The sequence below is a fragment of the Ambystoma mexicanum genome, chromosome 5q (genome assembly GCF_040938575.1).
Source record: "Ambystoma mexicanum isolate Mex_15411 chromosome 5q, UKY_AmexF1_1, whole genome shotgun sequence".
In the NCBI taxonomy this organism is placed as follows: domain Eukaryota; kingdom Metazoa; phylum Chordata; class Amphibia; order Caudata; family Ambystomatidae; genus Ambystoma; species Ambystoma mexicanum.
In genome coordinates, this window is record NC_090933.1 from 846,857,191 (window position 1) to 846,877,742 (window position 20,552).

The window sequence follows — 20,552 nt, forward strand, 5'->3', positions numbered from 1 at the left end:
TGGTAGGTCATTGGTTATAGTTTCAGGGGCGTTCAATACTGCACACAGAATTTTCAGTCACATTTAAAAAGGTAAAATGCACAGTATTTTACTTCATTTCAATCAACTATTTTCACTTATAATAATAATTATTATTATGCTAAGCATTAAATACATCTCTTTGGCAACATACAGATGTATCAGGTGTGCCCTATAATTCTTTGATTCAGTGTGATTTCAAATAAGTATTATTGTGTTATGAATATCCTTCAGCATTACATTTGTGATGGAGTACTAAAGTGTCAATATCACACACTGTTTTTAGCATGCATCGTCAATAGTGTACAACATATGCAAATATATCTGAATGATGTCTTTATTTCAATACAATCCCTTCCAGAGAGGTGACTCTGGCCTTACCTAGGACAGATTGTATGAAGATGATGCTGAAGAGGAAAGGGGCCTCAATCCAGTTTGTGTCACAAGCAAAATGTTAACACTGCTACTGCATTAGATAACAGGGTGGGCGCTTGGTGCAAATCAATGTGGGCTTGGTGGCCTTCAGCCATGCAGTCAATGCAGTACTGAATTACTACATGTTTGTTTCAGAGGGGGCCCGAACAACTGTGACTGGTACGTTTACTAGATATCTATTGCCTATCCAGTCCGGTTATAGCACAACTAAACCGTGTCTGCTTACCAGTTGGCTCACGGACTGTGGTTTTAGCCGGTCCATTCGAGTCACATTTTATTGACCCATAGTTTTACACCTTTTTACCATAGAAAAGAAAACATAGAGATATAGTTTGCTAGCATATATGTAAGAGTGTGCTACCATTTCCTGACTGTGATGTATTCTTGCTGCATGTCTGCAACTGTGTTTTATGTAGTGGTGTACATCTGTTACCTGTTTGTTTATACTATGTGGGGGAGTGGGGCGACTGCTTGCTGGACAAATTACATATCCTAGTTAGGTGTGGCTAGAGAGTCATTAGAAATACCTTGAGGCCATCTGAGGAGAAACAGATTATTATCCTAAGTGGCAACTAACGTTTTTAAACTTTGTTTTGCCTTCAAGTAATTTGCCAACATCTTGCTCACCCTGTTTGCCTATTGTAAGACTTTGGATTTCTGACGTGCAAACCACAGACCAGCATAAGTACTTAAAAAGGTAATGCATGTGACTATAACCTATCTGCTGCTGTTGACAATTCTGCATGTTTGCATGCATATGCAATCACTCTACACATTTCATATCTGCTTCCAAAGTGAATAGTTTGTAGTTCTTTTATTTGCATGTACCAGTATGCGCCCAATGCACCGTGAAGGCATTTCATCCAGCTTTGGGTGCTAGACCAACAGAGATTTTCTGCAATGTACATAACTATGACCTGATCAATGTGTGACCTCTTGCTCAGCAGTCCCTTCAAGACACTGCCTTATAGGCAGGTAAAGGCCAAGAAATGTACATTTTCATTAGCCAACTGTAGTGGAAGCATAGACACTAATAGCGCTAAGTGTATGTTATTGGTGGATTAGTCATGTAGAGGCCGAATTTCCCCCATCATAAGCCAAGCCTTGTTTTTCATTCCCTTAGTTTATCGTCTGCTTCTAAAAACAAAATGGTTGCTCTTGACAGAGAGCAACATCTTTATGGTCCAGGTGGTCTGTTAACTGCATTCACATAAACAGTGCACCATCGTCATTGCAATATAATGATGAGCATCTCTTTGATCACAGATTGAATTCTGAAAAAAAATGTCTCAACAATCTCATGGATCTTTTTGTCATTTAAAAGGCAGCAATTGGGTTTCCCTCAATGCTGTTTATCCAGGAAAAGTGATTGGAAGATTCGGTGGACACCACCTTTCAACAAAACAGCGATTTTCAGAAGTAAGCTGAATTCAAACGTGTGGAGAGCACTGCAGTGATTAATGCCCCAGCACGAGGGCATGAATTCAGTGTTAAAGAAAGGTGAACCTGGAGAAGCTATCTAGGCCCTGTGTGCTCACCACTGGCTCATGCAGACCACTAACGTTTCGTTTAGCAAGAACAATATTTTAGTTTTTATCATATGCTCAGAAAACATGATGTAAACTCTGCACAATGATACAGTGATTGAATCTTTATATAACTAGGAGACCAGACTCCTGTGCGATAAAGCCAACCCATTTTGGAAATTGTTGGTCATCAGACCTGAATCTACAGAAAAAGAGGAAAACACAATAATATGAACATAATAATAATAGAAATGTGTTCCATCTAATATCTTACAATAAATGTATCATACAGAGTGCCCTATGTCAAAGAATACCTGTATCATCGTGCATTAAGGACCAGAATCATCAATGTAGTGATCTGTAGGAGCCAGTGGTGCACACAGTACCCAGAGAGCTTATCCAGGATAATCCTTGTCTATCCAGGAACAGCCGGCCCCATCACTTCTTATTGTATTGCAGTGCTCTTACTTGCTAAACTGTACATGTTTGACTGTGCCTTAAAGACAGTTACATCGAGTCTATCCAGCGTTGCACCTGTTTGAGGTATAGTGCTCACATTCTTTGGATTTTCTGAGGATCATAGTCTCCAATCTACAAAGCAAGCTGTGGGATTTACTATCCACCTGCTGTTAGCTTATTCTGAATACCAAATGTAATGCTGGTTAAAGAAACTGCTGGTTGGAATAAGAAAAAACAGGACCTCAGATCAAAACGTCCTGGACTCCGATCCCCTCACTCAAGTGTGGCAGCCTTATTTGCAGGACATGGGCATCATTTAGTGTCACTAGTGTCACTAGGGGGTCACACGTGAAGTGGCAAATGCTAACAGCAGCCCTGGTTACATTTGAAGCTCTTGCCCAGTTCCCCTCTCCTGAAACCTCACAGCTGTCTGTTTTGCTGCTGAGAGACCTTGGTTAGGACAATGGACAATGTCATGTTTTCATCCTCGCCTCATCACCAGGACGTGGTAGATACAGGGCACATTTGAAGGAATGAGTGGCATGGAAGGATAATCAATGCTTAGTCACACCTGCCCAGTGCCCACCACTCATCTGAAGTCACAGATTGATTGTATACATCCAGCACCCTTGTGCTCACTTTGTACCCTTTGCCGCACCATAACATAATTTAGCAACGCACATATATAGGACATAGATTAAATACTAAACAATAACATGCTTTCCAATTGGTGTGTGTGAGGAAGGGTGTTCACTCCCGCATTCTCCACAAATAGCAGTGAGTAAACAAAAGTATAAATCAGTGTCAGTTACATATTCACTCTATATATTTCTGACAAATCCATGACATTAGTGGGGGAAACTATAAATAAAGGTACACAGTGGGCCTAATTAGAAGGTTGGAGGTAACCATGCCGCTGGCGGCATGGTTTCCTCCATACCGCAATCTGGGCTCCTCGAATGAGGAATTACCGGGCCATCGCAACCTTGGCAGACCTGGTAATTCCCCGTCTGAGGTACCCGGACCTGGTTCATCCCCATTCCCGTTCGAGCCCCCATAGTGCTCAATGGGAATGGGGATGGAGCTAACAACGGACCCGTTAATAACAGGCCCGTTGCTAGCTCCCTGGTCCCCTCGCGGGACCCGGTAAGGACGCCTGGTTTTTCCAGGCACCCATTGCGGGTCCCGCAAGGAGACCTCATAATAGGGCGGAACGGGTTTACCGGCAGCGGCACCTTTACTGGTGCTTGTAAACCCATTACACCAACCTTATAGTGAGGGCCAGTGTCCCTATTACTTGTTCAGTTGACCTAGAACAACATGAATGTCCTGATCCTGTGTTAACTTCCAATTAGTAGGCAAGTCAATTATAAGGTAAGGCCTGTAGTGCTACTGAAACTATTTAAGCGCATATTAAAATGTTCGAATATACATTTTTCTTTGCAGTCTCTGAGGGTTTCAAAGAAGCTTGTTACTCCCTGTGGTACCTCTACCGTCTACAGCACTGCTCCTAACTTAATGACAGTTGTAGAAGACTGAGCATCCCAGTGTTTCGCTGCTCTGCTCGAACTGTCTTTCAGTTATAGAAGTTATAGAAGGGGCCATGGGTGAAAATGATGCCTCTTCATTTCTGACACTCCTTTAAACTCAGAAAGGGCCGACGTGATGGCAGAAGAAAGGGGCATGCTCCTCGCCTGATACTCATGGCTGCTGCTGAAACTGTCCTTTGGTCACAGCAGGAGTGTGTGATAGGGTGCGGGGCAAGGCAGAGCTCCCCCTGTTGTCTCGCCTCCACCTGCAGCTCCTGCTCTAGCTCTGCTTTCACCAGGAGCTGTTGATGGAGTGAGGGATAGCTTGCTTTTCCATTGGCTCCTGTCCTTCCCGCACACATTTCCCAATCCTCAGCATGCTTCATATCCTCGCCTCTCTGCCTTTCAGAAATTCGGTAGGGAAGAATAGATCAGGACTAAGGCCATCATCATTTGGAACACATGGAATATTCAGGCAGCTGGTCTATATCATCAAGTATGGCCTGCTTCCCCTCAATTATACCCAATGGAGATGTGAGTATTTTAATGTTGTGATCATTTCTTGTAGTTCAAATGATGCATCCAAAGCTTTGTTTCTCCAAAGATGGGGCGGCAAAGCTTCTTTTTATTAAATGTCTTTCGTCCCAATGATCACATCACAAGGATCCCAATCACACAAAAATGGTTATCCCCAATGCAGGGGGGAACACGTGTGTTTTTTACATCTTTGAAATGTGTTTTTCTTGGGCTCAAAACTATGCATAAAAACACGGCCCTATAAGCCAATTGCATCATGGAGCAAGTAGGCACGTGTTTCAGTTCATTTATCTGCCCACAGTATTTTGCTCTGTGGCTCTAAACTATAGGGCAACTTCCGGGGATGGTTGCTAGGTTGTACTGTATGTATGCATTGTTTGCTGAAATGGCATATTCTACTCACATGTTACTCCATGTTTTTTCTGGCATTTTATAAACCCACCATAATATTGATGGTGTTTGAATTATCCTATGACACCAAGGCTGTGGCTCCATGTTCTGTCTCCAATGTGGCAGAGACAAAGAGAGTTTTTGGTTATGGTCATGGAAGGATGTCTGTATTGAAGGTTCCCATTTGGGGTAAAATGAGATTTGGGTCTAAAGTATAACACAGGGTCAGAAAGGCAGCTGGAGATAGTAAACTGGTGGTTCTGCATATAGATCTGATAGTCCTAGTAGGCTTTGACTGTCATCTTTCCTTCTCACCCATCTTTTCTGCAGGCCCCAAGTTTGCCAGTTCGGGTCAAAGGAAGAGCACATGGTTGTTTATGTCCCTCTTCTTCCCTGCCTCCTTTTCAGCCATGTTAGCAGTCTGGACTACCCTGGGGGTAGGGTGGAAACAGTTAAGTAAGGTGATGTATTTCCCTTTTAACCCATGTTTGAAGAAACTCCATCTAAGATACATAGTTATGGGATATCATTGGCACTGGCTATGCAGTTGAATATCAGTCTTTTCTTCCAGCTTCAGGGACCATGAATACTACTTTCCCCAAGGATCCAGTCAAGGTGGCTGATCTATGTGACAATGTCAGTAATATGACCTTGCCAAAAGTGGATGAAAACCCTTTCTTCCTGATGTGGGAGGCCTACAGCACTAAAGACAGATTTAGTCCTACACCAGAGGGGGGAGGTGGCAGTTGAGAGAGACCCAATTTCAGTCCCCTCCTCACATGCATGCATGTATATGAACAGTGCCACTGTGAATTACCTCATATCTCTTCAGTCAGAGGCGCTCTAGTTTCTTTCTTGTCATTGCAGGCATACACACAGAGACAATTCTGCGGGGGGGCGCACGCACAAATACAACCCATCAGAACATCCAAGTGGACTACTCTAGTTATAGGATTGTTCCAAACAGCAAAAAGAGAGAGGGACACCAGGCAGAGCATCAGATAATCAGTGCACCAACAAAACATGTTGTGCAGCCACAACAAAGCTCGAGAATATACAGTATTACAGCTGTGCCTCACATCGGCTTTCTGAAAACCCCAGGACCCCCCCTATACTTACCAAACACAAAGCCACAGTGCAGGCCCTGACACAAATTGGAATGCTTCCCAATGCAGACCACCGTCTTTCCGGCATGCTAGACCCTTGCAACAAAAAGGGGCAGGGCTTACTCCCCTTATTTTTGTATTTTGACACTTGTAATACTTCTCAGGCTGGAAAGTCAGGGCAAGATTGTCTAGGGGAAGAAGTCCTATTGGAGAAGGCAGGGGAGGAGAAGAAAAGGCACAGGAAACAGGAAGGTGTGGGTTGTTTGGGTGAGGTCAGAGGAGGAGGTGTTGCAGGTGGCAGACCAAGAAGCCAAAAGAAGGAATGATGGTGGATTGGAGTGTGGAAGCATTTTGGAGAGAATGTGAGATAGAGATAGATATGATGATTGCCTTTAGACCTTCTCTAACAGCAAGGTAGACATTAACAGGTGTCAAAAGTTCTAGATACTAACCTGTGCATAGGGTCGACTGGGCTAGGGAGGATACTGCTTACTCAAGATCAGATAGTGAGGGACGGCCCATATAGCCCGTTCAAGAATATTTAATTAAAAAAACATTGAACCATCTCCTGGAGTTGACTTATTATCAAGGCCATCTACTACAATGCGTTGCAGGCCATCTTTCAAAGGAGCTATTGGTCTAGTTTCACTGCTGAAAACCACAGAGCATTTCTATTCAATGTTGCGCCTGTTGGACAAAGTCACAGGCAGGTTTTATATGCCATTTTATTTGTAACTGGTTAGTGGATATGTCAAGAATGCATCTGTCAGGATGGGAACTTTGCAGTCCACAATTCCTATGAGGAGGCCAGGGGGCAATTTGTGCTCCACATGCCTACAGGATGCATTCCTACACATTCAAGTCAGTTCAACACTTTGCAGTGACTGGAGCCTTATACCAGTTCAAAGTTCTTCATTGTAAGCTCAAGACTGCCACACAATCACCTCTGCTGCATGGCACAGATATTTCAGGCCATTTATATCTGGAATGATCAGCTCACACATGACCTTCAGTTGGAAAAAGGATTCATAACCAGTATGTCCGATTGTGAAAAACTGTGGTGTGCCCATCATTCCAAGGATAACTGATATATCACTGTTATAGGAACTTTAATCTAAAAATACCATATTCTGACCTTTATAACGAGTAGGGCGATTCTTTCATGGCTGATGGTCATTTGCTTGAAGGATCCTTTTTTATAAATCATTTATATTTTGGTTTTTTTTTCAAAAAATAAGCAACATGACAGAACATATTGCCCTAGTAATCAGATGTTCCATCACTACAAATACAAAATTGGACTACCACAGTTCCTTACCTTCCTCTTGTGTCTGGTACTCAGGCCCGCTCAACCTTTGCCTCCCTTCCCCCTTTGGAAAACATAGCATATTTACCCATCGTGGCTTTCCATTTCGTATCTCCTGATCTACTCCTGTATTTCCAATCCTCCTCATTTTTCATCCCACCACATCCAATTTCCCCAATAACCTCTGAAATTTTCCAGGCCAGCCTCTGTGCCTATCTAACATCTCCTCCAGGGTCTTGCATTGGTCCATCCGTCGCTGAAGTCTTTTAATGTCTGCAGAGTTCATTCCTGAGGACTTGACCAATTGATTTCTCACTTTGCTGTGGGTACACCTGCGGATGGTACATCTTACCCATCAGCAAAACAAAAGGAGTGATGGCTGGAAGATTTTGAATTCATCTTAACCTCTGGCATTTCTCTAAGCAACTCTCCAGACCATTGTGCTGTAGCCTGACAATTACACTAGGAGGAAAGCCTATAAAGAACGATGATCTGGAGGGTTGCTGAGAGGAGAGGTTAAAGGAATGGTTCGGTCAGAAATATTATTGTCCCTATGGTTTGGCCATTTGGTTTTAACCATAATTCGATCGATCATACAAACATTTCCTATGCACCTTACCCGAGTTTTCGTCTGTTGAACACAAGCAAAATCAGGCAGCAGGGCGCAGCCATTTTGTGATAATCTTATCACTTGCCGCATCGCCCTGGGTGATGTAAGCGATATTCAATCAACACTACAGCTAAGTCAATGCCCAGTCTGGGATGCTGAGGAAGACCCTTATTGATTTATTTTTATATTCAGTTCAGTATTCTGGATGACAACCCTTGTATAACACCCCTCTCTTAGAATCCCCCTTACCCCACTGAGCCAAGAAGTAGGTTTGTTTTGCAAATTAAAAGGTTTATTTGAGAATTTAAACAATATATATATCACACTTTATAATAAATTAATATCTGATAGTACACTTAGACATATGATGTTGATTAACAATGGGTAATCTGGCACTAGCACACTTCTTTACAATCACTGAGGAGTTAGTATAGGATGGATAAAGTAGCAAAAATACTTTTATGATTTCAAGGGAAAAGCAATGAGGAATAAAATGCAGTACAGAATTACTTGATATGATTTTAGCAAAAGATAAGATAATCACTTTTTCTCTGGCAATTCACCCCCCTCCCCTATGCAATGTATGAAATGGAAGGAGATGGAAAGAGGAGCACACAATTCTCAGGAATGCAACCAAATACAATACGAAATTCAATTCCCACCCCAGCAAGCTTAGAGAAAACAGGTATGAGTTTTAAAACACAGGCCCCAGTGCTTTGAATGTGGTGGCAGTGAAGTGAGAAATATGCTGAAAATGCTTTTAATTCCCTTTAGGAGGTTCAGGGTGAGTGAGAGATACGTGGTATGAGCTCAGGCCCACTTTAGCAATGATTCAGGGATGGTTATTAAGGGACAAACAAATTTTTAGCACAGGAAAGCAAAAAGCTGCTATCTTTTTACAGGTAAAGAAATCAGGCCAAATCGCAAATCGCGGCAAAATTCGCGAGTGCATGAATCGTGATTACGACAACAGTATAAGGAGTATTCTAAGCTTTTCAGAGGAAAGTTAAATCTCGTTCCTACCCCAAACGGTTCTAGAGATATCGACGATTAAATAAAGGTAATTTTTCGGATTTAAAGTAAACTCAAAATGACAGGTGACAGCTTGCAGCTTCAGAATTGACAGGTGACAGTTGTGCAGCTTTACAAATGACAGATGACACGATTTCTAGGAGGCTGTTCTACTTAGGTTAAAATAGTTTGGATTAGATTATTTTAACTAAGATATTGGTTCTACACAGTTCTGCTAGGTACTCACAATATAAATTTGAAATAGGCCTCGCCACGAATCTGGTCAGGTTTTGGACTCGACTCTGGTTCTGGTCTCGGCACTTCACAGTGATCTGGGTCAGCTCTCTGGTTCTGCTCACAGCGGTCTGGGTCAGCTCTGCTCTGCTGGTCTAGCCCCTCTGGTTCTGGATACTGCTCTGCTTTCCGGTCCGGATCAAGTGGATTCTGGATGTAACACTGCTTTCTGGGTACTGGCAAGAGTTCTTGGCAAAAGAATTCAGACAGCTCGCCCGGCTGTGGAATAGTTTGCAAATGATTTTGAGGCCTGCTGACAAATACTTTTGCTTGCAGTGGGCCTTCTTGGTTCAAAGTTCTGTAGTCTCTGTTTAGCTTGGAAGTCTAAGTGTTGGATCTCTGGATGTGAAGTCGTCGGTCAGCAGGCTCCGCAGCAAATGGAATTGAATGTCTCTACCTGTCCCAGCAGTCTCTTTTTATGTGTTTTGAAAATGGGTGTGTGCCTGGGCCTAGCTAAACCTGCCCCTCTCTACTTGTCATTGGCCCAATTCTCCCCTCTCCCATGATTGGGGGAAAGAAATGGATTGTCATCATGATGAGGTCTGTTTATGGGTCAGAGGATCCTCTCCTGGTCAGTTTGCCCACAAATCTATATTTGATTCAAATACATCCTTCCCAGGTATACAATTTGATGAAATTACATGTGCACATTATATATTCCTTATGGCCCATGCTTGTCCGCCTCTGATCTTCCTGGGGGCTTGCATTCAAAAATGACAACATTTTGCGCTTTTTAACTGGTTTTGCAATATCAGACATTTACCCAAAATTACACACATGTGCGCAAGGAGTATGGACATTAATTGATGAAGTGTCAGATTTTTAACATGCAGACATTTGGAGTGAGACCCTATTTTCCGCTAGCAACCCCCCAGAATACACCACAGGGTCCTAACACCTCTCAAAATGTTCACAGAAAAATCACAAAAATAATGATATTACTTATATAATTCTGACAAATCCGCACTATGTGTTATCTATCTTTTTCAAATTATGCCCTGGTCAAAAAGGGGTGTGGCTTCCCACATCACAGGGTGGAATAACTGGTTTATCCACTTCCCCCAAGCTCTGCCCCTCCCAGTTTCCCCTAAGAGGAAGCCACTTTACGACGCCCCCAATATAACATTTGCCTGAGTCAAGGGAGTTGCATTGTTCTGTTCCTTCCAGTTCCCAGGTGCTCCACCCCTAATCTAATCAGAGAGGTGACAACTCCTTTTGGCAAGGGGCAGCAGGATGCAGCTAGGCCTGGGAAGAGTGGCTGAACAGGTTTCTCCTGTCGGGGGTAGTTGTCAGGCAGAATCCAGTTTCCCTAAACCAGGTTTCAGCTAAATGTCACTTTTTGTTCCCAGTTTTCTACATTCAAATCAAACTGACAATTTGTACCTATACATTAAAAAATTACTTCCTTCAAGTCATTTCAGAATATGGTTTTACATTCTTCCACCTCTTAGCAAGTGTTTCCTTGGTCTGGTTTTGTTTCATTTGTGCAGTTTTACACAAAAGTCTGGTGGTTTTAAAACGCCAGCCTTCTGATAGTGGGGAGTACTGGTAATGCAATCATTTTTGGGATTAAGAAAATGAATTCCCCACAGTTCTGGGTTGCTTTTGGCAATCAGCATTGCCATTCCCAATGGTTTCAGGCTACTGTGTGTGTAGCCCAATGGTGGTTAGGCAGTGCCCTCCTGTGCTCACAACATAGGCAAAAATGGGTGGCAGCCTATTCTTCATGTTTTCCCTGTGCACTCTCTGGGGAATTCTGGCCATCATTATGTTTTCCATGCCAGTACTTCACAGTTTTATTGTCGGGCTTGGATGCATGGGTAAAAACATCCCACAAGCCCCCCCTCTTGCGATGGCCATTCTGTCCTTTCTCAGATGGAACTCGCAAGATCTGGGATGTTCTCCTCATCTTCTTCCGGAAGATGGCACAGTTCAGCATCTTTTTCCCCATCCAGTTGGATCGATCGGTTCTCCTCGCCGGTCCTGATGGGAATATTGGGCGGTACCCCGGGCCCCTTGGGTCTCTGCTCCCGGTCCCCGGTCATCCTCCTTGGTCAGTCTCCATGGTTTCATCTCTCCTAGGATGATAAATCAAAGCGGCAATACCTATTCGTAGACATTTTTCCATCACTACTAATGGTGTGGCAGACATATACATTTTACTTTTGAGATACAAGTTATCATTCAAAGACAGTGGCTTACAAGAGTATAATATTTTAGTGACTATATGTGGGATATTTTAGGGTTGGAACTGAATTAATCTGGAGCGGTCCCCTCTGGTATTTCAGAGGACTCCTCCAGTTGCTGCAAAGTGTGCCTGGGATGGCAACACTTTAGCTGGTTAATATGGACCCACTTGTCTTCCCCTTCCGCCAGACTGCCTTTGGGGATGCAGATCTTATAGGCAACAGGGGAGATCTTGTCTATAATTTCAAACGGTCCCTTCCATGTAGGCAAGAATTTTCGCTGTTTGGCCTGTTTCCTTTGGAAATTGTATAGATAGACCCGATCACCCACCTTATATTCCTTTCGGGTAGTTTTTAAATCATAGTGGGTCTTCATGCTCTCGGCTGATTTTTCTAGATTCCGCTGAGCATAGGCAAAAGCATGCTGAAGGTGTTTCCTTAAATTCTCCACATACTCATGAGTTGTGGAGGCATTTATCAACGTTTGCTCTTGGGTTCTGTAGAGCAAATGCTGGGGAAGGACCATCTTGCGTCCAGTCATCAACTCAAATGGTTACATTTTGGTTGCAGATGAAGGGGTAGATCTGATGGCCATTAGGACCAGAGGTAATCGGATACCCAACTTGGCCCAGAATCTGCCACAACATTTTTTAAGATGCTCACAATGGTTCGGTTATATCTCTCCACTGCTCCAGAAGAAGCTGGCCTGTAAGCAATATGTAGCTTTCTTTTGACCCCCAGTATCTCCCACATCTTTGTCATTACTTCACTGGTGAAGTGGCTACCTCTGTCTGACTCAATCCTGTGAGGTAGACCAAAACGGGAAAAGATGTGGTTAATCATCAGGGCTGCTGCTGTTTCTGCCTTGCAGTTTGGGGCTGGGAGACATTCCACCCACTTGGTAAACAAGCATGTAACGGTCAACATGTACTTGTTTCCTCTAGGCGAGCGAATCACAGGGCCTACAAAGTCGATTTGCAAATCTGACCATGGCAGTGTCATCCCCCTCTTTTGGAGAGGCGCACGGTGTGTGAGGGATGATGGCTGAAATTGTGCACACACAAGACACCCCTTCATGTATTGGCCGAGATCCTGCCCCATGTGTGGCCAGTATGCAACCTCTCTTAAGATTTCCAGTGTTGTGTGAAACCCCCTATGACCGGCGGTGGCCGCATCATGGGCGTGACTTAACATCAGGCTTCGGAATGAGGTAGGAACCACCCACTGATCGTGGCCAGCTTGGGATTTCCTTACCAACAAACCGTCTTGGATCCGGAACATCTTTGGACATTTCATCAACACTCTAAGGTCCTCTTTCCCAATGTAATCGGTATCCGTCAAGGGAAAGTTCTCAGGGTCCTCAATGTGTTGGTAAAACTTAGCAATTATTGGATCCCCCTTCTGAGCTGTAATTAAATCAGCATCAGGGGTCTCCTTACTCCATTGTGCAATTAAAAGATCATTGTGAGCATTTGTCTGGGACCTAGTGATAGCGGTGACCTGGATTTCCCCCAACAGGAACTCTATTTCTATTAGATCCCCTTGGATGGCCCCGGTTTTGGCCAGCTGATCAGCTAGGTCATTTCCAGTTTTGTCTGGTCCCTCTACTTTGGAATTACTCTTGATCTTTTTCCAGTAGATGGTCATCCCATTCGATGTGACCAGATCATCAATATTTTGGATTAACTTCCCATGTTTCAGGGGTTTGTTATTAGCGTATAACATGCCTCTGGTTTTCCAGTTAACCAGGTGCTCCACGAACCCGTTCTGTGATTATGACCAGTTCGTGGAGTTGGTGTTGGACAGCAGTGAGGATGGCTTGATGCACAGCTATCAATTCTGCCACCTGACTACTTCGAGGACCAATTTTGTATCCAGCAGAGGGTTCTGGGGACTCCTTCACCCATGCATTCCCTGCGCCGGCCACCAGTTCTTTCTCCTCGTTGTTGTCAACATGGTAAGAGCATCCATCCACATAGACAGTGGGCATTCCCTCACACTTGTCTTCTTCAAAGGTATGCCTCCATGTTGTCCTTGATTTTTAGACTTTCGTCCTCGAGACAGTTTTCTCTGGCACAATCATGCAAGTCAGCCAGACCTTGCGCGAGGGGACTCTTCTTGTTTTGGCCACATCTGACCTCCACAGGAAAGCCTTGCATTGACAGAATCCAGGAAGTAATTCGGGAATTACTCACATTTCCGGCCCGGATTCTGTCACTTTGGAGATATTGCAGAGGCTGGTGTGGAGTCTCCACTATGATGTGTTCCCCCTGGATAAACAGGCGGTAATTCTTCAATGCCCAAACCGTTTCCAGGAGTGCCTTCTCACAATCGTTGAATTTTCCCTCCACAGAGGATAAAGTTTTGCTCGCATAGGAGATTACTTTATTGACCTTGTCATGCTTTTGGTATAATACTGCCGTCAAGCACGTATTAGAGAACCCCGTCTCCAGGAAGAACTCCTTGTTTCTGACAGGGTAAGCTGGGCAAGGCGCTTGTGAGAGGCTTCTTTTGAGTTGTCTTACCGCCTCGGATTGTTCCAGACCCCATTCCCACTTGACCCCCCCCTTCAAGAGATGAATCAGGGGTCTAGTGATCTCTGCATAGCCTTCAATGAACTTTCTGCTGTAATTAGTCAGTCCAAGGAGGCTCCTTAGTTCCCGCAGAGTGGTGGGGTCTTTCAGTTTCTGGAGTGCTTCCACTTTCTTTTCTTGGGGACAGAGACCCTGAGGAGTAATCTCATGCCCCAAGAAATTAACACGGGTTCTACACCACTGTGCTTTCTGAAAGGAAAGTTTTGCTCCGGCGGCCCTCAACTGTGTCAGAACATAACGGATCTCCGCTATGTGTTCCTCCGCAGATGAACTTTTGATGAGGACATCATCTACATAAGCCAGGTTACCCTTCGCACCCAGGTCGGGCATGGCCTTATGTAGGAAAATGTTGAATTCATTGCCGGAGTTGAGGTATCCGAAGGGAGTCCGGGTCCATGTGTACTGCTGGCCCCCAAAGGTAAAAGCCAGTTTGTATTGGTCCTCCCTACTTACAGGCACGGTCCAGTATCCATTGGTCAGGTCTATTGCTGTGAATACCTGTGACCCCTGAATCTGGGCCAGCCCTTGGTTAATGTAGGGCAGAGGCCATCGGGAAGTATGGACCCGTTTGTTGAGCTCCCTAAGGTCGGCGCAGAGTCTCCACTGGCTGTTTGGCTTCAATATTCCCAGCACCGGATTATTGAAAGTGCTGTGGACTGGACGGATTATTCCCCGGGACTCAAGGTTCTTAATTATTTCAGTAAGGGACTCCATGGATGCGAGAGGCAAGCGATATTGCTTCACAAACACTGGAGTCATTCCAGGGTCTGTGGGAATTGTTGTGGTGTGGATGTCGGTGCGACCACAGTCATATGAGTCTACCGCAAAGAGATCTTGGAAATCCAAGAAAACTTGTTTCAACTTTTGCTTCTGTTCCAGAGTCACACAGGCATCAGCTAGGTTGACTCTCTCTTCCACCATCTGCCTGAAGCCTGGAAAGACTTCTGGTTTGGCTATCTCAGCGGCCTCCTCCAGCTGGGTGGAGAAGTCCCTGGTCAGAGTGCTGATTTGGACTGGAGGCTTCAGGTGGGAAAGGCAGCCCTCATGGACCTGGAAAATCACCTCATCCCTCCTGAAGTCACAAGTCACATCTTCCTTACCATAAGGGCAAGACGTGTACACCAGGAAGTTCCCCCCATGCCGGGTGAAAATCCTGTCTGGTGTTGTATTGTCCTCACTGTCACTGTCAAAACAGTCCTTGGGGATTGGTCCTAACAGTTCATTTCCTAAATCAATGGAGAAATGTCGGTCATCAATCGCCATTCCAATAATGGTGCCTGCGGCTAGAGTAATACTCTTTAAGTCGCTGTTATCCACCTCTATTGGAATGGTGTAATGTTCTATGTTGACTAATGGTGTTGGGTTTACCCCAAACCCTTGCTGTTGGAGAGAAGCATTTAGATGGATATAAGCATCAGGGTTTTTCAATTTTTGTCCTCTTTTAACTTTCACTTCCAGGGAGAATTGTCGGGTCCTTTCTGGGATGGTGACTTCCTCTTTAATCTGAATTTCAACTGCATAAGGTAGCAATTGAGCTGACCTGAATGCTTTTTCTGAATCATCAAAGCCCATGGGATTATCCGCTAATCGGGACCAAGCTTTGAAGTTTATTAGGTCCAAACTAATGGCAAAGCGATTGAGAATGTCACTGCCTAAGTAAAAGGCGGCCATGACGTCTCGCACCACCCAACAATTATGGACTATGCTCTTGTTGCCAATGGAGATTTTGAGCATACACCTGCTTGGCAGGAGATGTTTGGAATAAGGTGCTTCCAGGTCCATTTCCCATTTGTCTATCAGTTTGAATGTGGGAATGGCTGGATCTTTTGGGAGTTGGCAGAACATGGCTTCGCTGATGAGGCTCTTACCGTTGTTCACACACACTCGAGCAAGAACAGAGTCCTTCCCATCATTTAACTGAACAGGGATGAACAACTGCTCTCCAATTTGCTGAATATCAGCCAGGCTCTGAGCTGACTTCACATCTTTCTGGACTATAGGAGTGAGAGTTTCTGATTGTGGATTAGTAAAGAATTTCAGGGTGAGTCCTTCCAGTGTGGAATACCACCTTAAACTGGAAGGAAGGTTGATTTTCAGAAATAGAGAGGACCCCCCATCACCAGTCTGTTGTCCTACTACTATTACTGTCACGTCTGGAATCTGGTTGTTCTGGAAGTGAAATTCTACTTGGTCAGATTTTTGTTCAACCATGTGGCAGGTGCCATTTAAACTAACATGGTTGACACTCTGTTTTAATTTTATTGGTCGGCTAGTCTGGGTCCAGAGGACCTTGTTTACACAATCTATTAGGCGTGACAACCTTCTCAGGAGGTCATTCCCTGGTAAACAAGGGGTGCCTTCTGGAGTCACTACTATGACCGGGTGTTTCACCTTGTGTCGCCCAATTTTAATGTCCAAGTCTGCAGTCCCCTAAACAGGAATTTCCTTCCTGTCAAAGTTCTGCAGTTGTCCAGGAAGAGAGGTGAGAGGAATTTGGTAATTCTCCCCCTTTCCTGCATTTAGTTCCACAAAGGCCCTTTTGGACAGAAGGGTAGCTTGGGATCCAGTGTCCACCAGTGCCAAAATTGTACCCTGCCCCTGTACTTGTACCGGGGCATAGTAAATTCCCTCCTTCGCCTCAAGGGGGCACAGATAATGCACATTTTTAGACAACTGGTGGGCTAACTTTCTGGTTTTGGACATTGCTAGCGCAGAGATTTGGGCAAATTTCTGTGAAGAGCCTGGGGAATCTGAAAGAAAAAGAAAAAGTTGGCAACTAGAGATCAGAGCCATTGTGGGTTTCCCTGGTTCCGGTTCTGGGCCGCCCCCCCTTTTTGGAGGCAGTCACCAGGATGGGTTTGAACCAGGGGATTTCGGTATTGTGGGTTCTGGGATGAGATGATGGGCGGCGGTAGCTCAGTCTCCACATCTCCCCAGTCTGAATTGGCGTCCCTTGGGACCCATTTTTCCTTGGGAGGAGTTCCCCCATCTCTAAAGGAGAAGATCCTTTCCCCAGGATCCTCAAAGGATCCCTCTCCCTCAAATTGGAAGATCTGTACCTCCTCCACAAACTGGGTCTGTTTGGGTACTTTGTTTTTCCTACCTCCTCTCTGCTCCTTGGTTGGCAGACTTTCAGGGGCAGGAGATTTTGTTTCCGGTTCCTGGTTTTCCAGGGGCTGTTTACAAGTTGGGAAGGAAGCTTCCTCCAAGGCTTTACACACCCCTTCCCCTGGTGCCTCCTCCCTGGGAACCGGTGGGTTATCGGGGTGCTGCCCCCGTCATTGTTCTGGAGCACCAGGTCCAGAGTTTGGGGCATTCTGCGGTGGCATGCTCACCTGAGGGTTCTGTTGAGCCCTCAGTATGTGACCCAGATCCCGTGCCATATTTTGGACCTGGCGCTCAAGTTGTGAAACCCGCTCAGGCTGATACGGGGTTCTATTTTCTCCCCTGGGCTGATCCCGGGAAGGGTAGCTATCGCTTCTCTGGTAATACCCCGGATTGGGAAGATTCGGGTACCCCTCCACCCTTGGCCTCCCCTCTCCCAGATTAGGTTGTCTGGGCTCAGGGAATTGGGGAAAGAAGGATGGATGGTTTTGGGGTTGGAAATTGGGTGGATACCTGGGAAAAAAGTTCTGCCCAGGATTTGGTGAATTTCTGCCCTCCTGGGGGAAGTTAGGAGGGAAGTTCCCCGGGTCAGGTGCTTGGTTGGATCCCCCCCTTGGGCTGGAGGAGTCCACACATAAACCAGGATTGGTCGGTTTCCCTTGTAGCGGGGACTTACATAGTCAGGGGAGTGGGGGACCCCATTTGTGGGACTACCTCCTCGACTCCCTGTCTGTGACTGGCCCGAGGGCCTTCTGGGCTGTGAATTATTTGGTGCAGGCAGGTTTTTAGGCCCCCTCCATCTACAAATCCAAAATGGGGGCAACCTTTACCTCTGCCACCTTGGCAGCAGCAGGGGTGCTGTTGGTTTTGGGGTTTTTCGATAGGCTTCTGCACCTCATAGATCCGGGTAGCCTGTTCAAAGACCCAGTCTAGAGATCTTTTCTCATGAAAATCTCTCACGAGCTGGGTCATTATGTATTTGGGTAAGGCATGGAAAAATGTATTGATACATTCTCTGCTATCCGTGCGCACCCTTCTGGGGGTCTGCGCAAAAGCACGCTTTATTCTTGCACAAACTCTTGTGGGGCCTGATCCTCCCACATTGCAAATTGTAGGCTGCCTTGCGAGCCTCTTGAGGATTTCTGTGCACAGAAAAATGTTTCAAGATGGCCGCCCTGTATGTGGTCCACCTTGAATGGTTTTGATCCTCCAGCCCCGCAAAGAAACTGGAGTATTCTGGTGAGAAGGTCCACTTTACATATTGAATACAGCTTTGGCTGTCCTTCAAATGGAAAGTCTCCATCATTTGCTCATAGAGCTCCAAGTGTTCCCAAACAGAATACTTGGCGTTCTTATGATAAGGAGTGATGACACTCCTGATTGCCTTTATTTGTTTCAATGGGTCCTTAAGCAGGGCCCTTTTTGCCTTATTGGCCTTTTTGGTTCGGGTAACCCTGGTCCATTCATCCTCTGACTCAGAAGCACTGCTCCCAGAGGTGCCCGTCTGATCTTCCAGGTTTTCCCGGATTCTGCGAGCCTGGGAATGGCTGGCAGAATGTGGGGACCTGGTCTCCTGTGTCCTGTAATGCTCAGAGGAGTCTTCAGATCCCTCCTTGCTGCCAGGATTTGATGGGTACCCCCCACTGACCTAACTGGGCAGAGGTTTTCAGGATGCCCTTAATGGGCCTACTCTCCTGGGGTTCCCCACTAAATTGCACTGTGCTTGGGTGCCCATACCCGGATGCCCGCCCATCCATTCCTGGGAGGTACTGGCCTATGAGCCCCATACTTCTAGCTGGATAGTAATCTGCCATCTCCGTGGCCCTGGGCTCATGTGCGCGAGGGGACATGGGGGTGGCAGAGTTCAGGGACTGGGAGAGATGAAGGCCTCTGGTACTAGGGCTCCTGAGGTTATGCTCAGGAGTTTCTCTTTCCCAGCGAACCTCATCTCTATCCGCCCCTGCTTCCTGTTGCAATGCAAGAGCCTGCGCTTTCAGTTCCTCAGTTAAGGCCTTACTAGACTCTATTAGTCTCTCCTGCATCGCTACCTGTTGCTGGAGCCTATCATTGTGCTGACAGAGAGCCTCATTTTCTCTCTGTGCCTCTTGATTGGTCCTGGAGTACTGGGCCAGTCTCTGCTGCAGGAGGGTTACCTCCTGAGCTGTGTCCCTATTGGCCTGCTCCTTTCTTGCCAGAGCATCCTCCACCCTCCTGGTGTGCTCTAACAAGTTCTGGTGTTCTTTTTGGAGGTCACCCAGTCCCTGGAGGGCCAGGTGATTTTCTTCCATTTTCCTTTTTAAGTGGCAGACTTCCTGGCCTAAGGTATCCCTTTCCTGACTAAGAGCCTGCATCTGTGCCGCGAGGTCGTCCCTTTGCCTTTGGAAGGCACCAGCTTTCTGGCGCTCCTGATGAAACTCTGCCTGGGTATCCAGGTCTTTCAGAATCAATTTATTGCTTTCCTCTTTCTCTCTGTCTAATCGAATTTGCAGGGTGGCTACCTGCTCTGTGCATGCCCTGTTGAAGTCCAGTTGTTGCTCCAGCTTTTTCTGGCTCTGCAGAAGGGAGTCCAAACCTTCTTGGTATTCCTTCTGGAAGGCCAGAAATCTGGTATCCTGGTCAGCCTTCTCCTGTTGCAGTCTATCCATGTCCTCTTTTATTTTAGTGATGTACTGTCTGCTATCATTTTCTGACTCCTGGCTCCTCTGCAGCCTCTGCTCAGAAGAGACCAGGTCAGATTGGGCCTTTTCTAACGCCAGCTGTTGCCTACTTGCCAGATCTTGGCCTTCAGCACATTTGTCCTGCATGGCTCCCATATATAGATACAAATATGCCGCTATCCTAACCATCTTGTCGTGTTCATCTTTAACTTTATGAGCCATGTATAATTCACTCAGGGCCACATGTAATGGACCCTGATCTCTCCATATATCTGACCCTGTTTCAGTGACCCGTTGCGCGATTGCCTGCAGCCAGACCGTTTGGTCCTGATGAGTCCACTCACCTCTCACAAATAGCTTATGTAAGAAGTGCTCTCTGGCTATTTTCATATCTACCAAGGTCGTCATTCTGGAATTTGAGTTCCTTCCTGACTTACAGAAGTTTGTATTTTATTTTGCAAAACAGACCGTTTCCTTAGAGCGTTCCTTTGAGGGATGCTTTCACAGTGTAAAACAGCGTGGTGATCTAACCGGATATGTGTATCTGGTCAGTTGGCACACTGTATTAATCTGCACAAGTGGTAAACCTAACCCAGAATATCCCGGACGAGCCCCCACTTTTGTAAGCGATATTCAATCAACACTACTGCTAAGTCAATGCCCAGTCTGGGATGCTGAGGAAGACCCTTATTGATTTATTTTTATATTCAGTTCAGAATTCTGGATGACAACCCTTGTATAACACCCCTCTCTTAGAATCCCCCTTACCCCACTGAGCCAAGAAGTAGG

At 45.6% G+C, this 20,552-nt stretch overlaps 1 protein-coding gene across 2 annotated transcripts in view; it reads left to right on the top strand.

Moving 5' to 3' along the window:
* NECAB1 (N-terminal EF-hand calcium binding protein 1) overlaps nucleotides 1-20,552 on the top strand; it is a 1,669,886-nt gene that overhangs the window by 662,141 nt on the left and 987,193 nt on the right. Inside the window, exon 4 of one of the 2 annotated variants that reach the window (XM_069621338.1) lies at nucleotides 1,058-1,150. The exons of the other annotated variant lie outside the window; for it this stretch is intronic. Within the exon in view, the coding sequence (XP_069477439.1) occupies nucleotides 1,058-1,150 (93 nt within the window). The remainder of the gene's footprint in view (nucleotides 1-1,057; nucleotides 1,151-20,552) is intronic. 2 annotated transcript variants of the gene reach the window in all.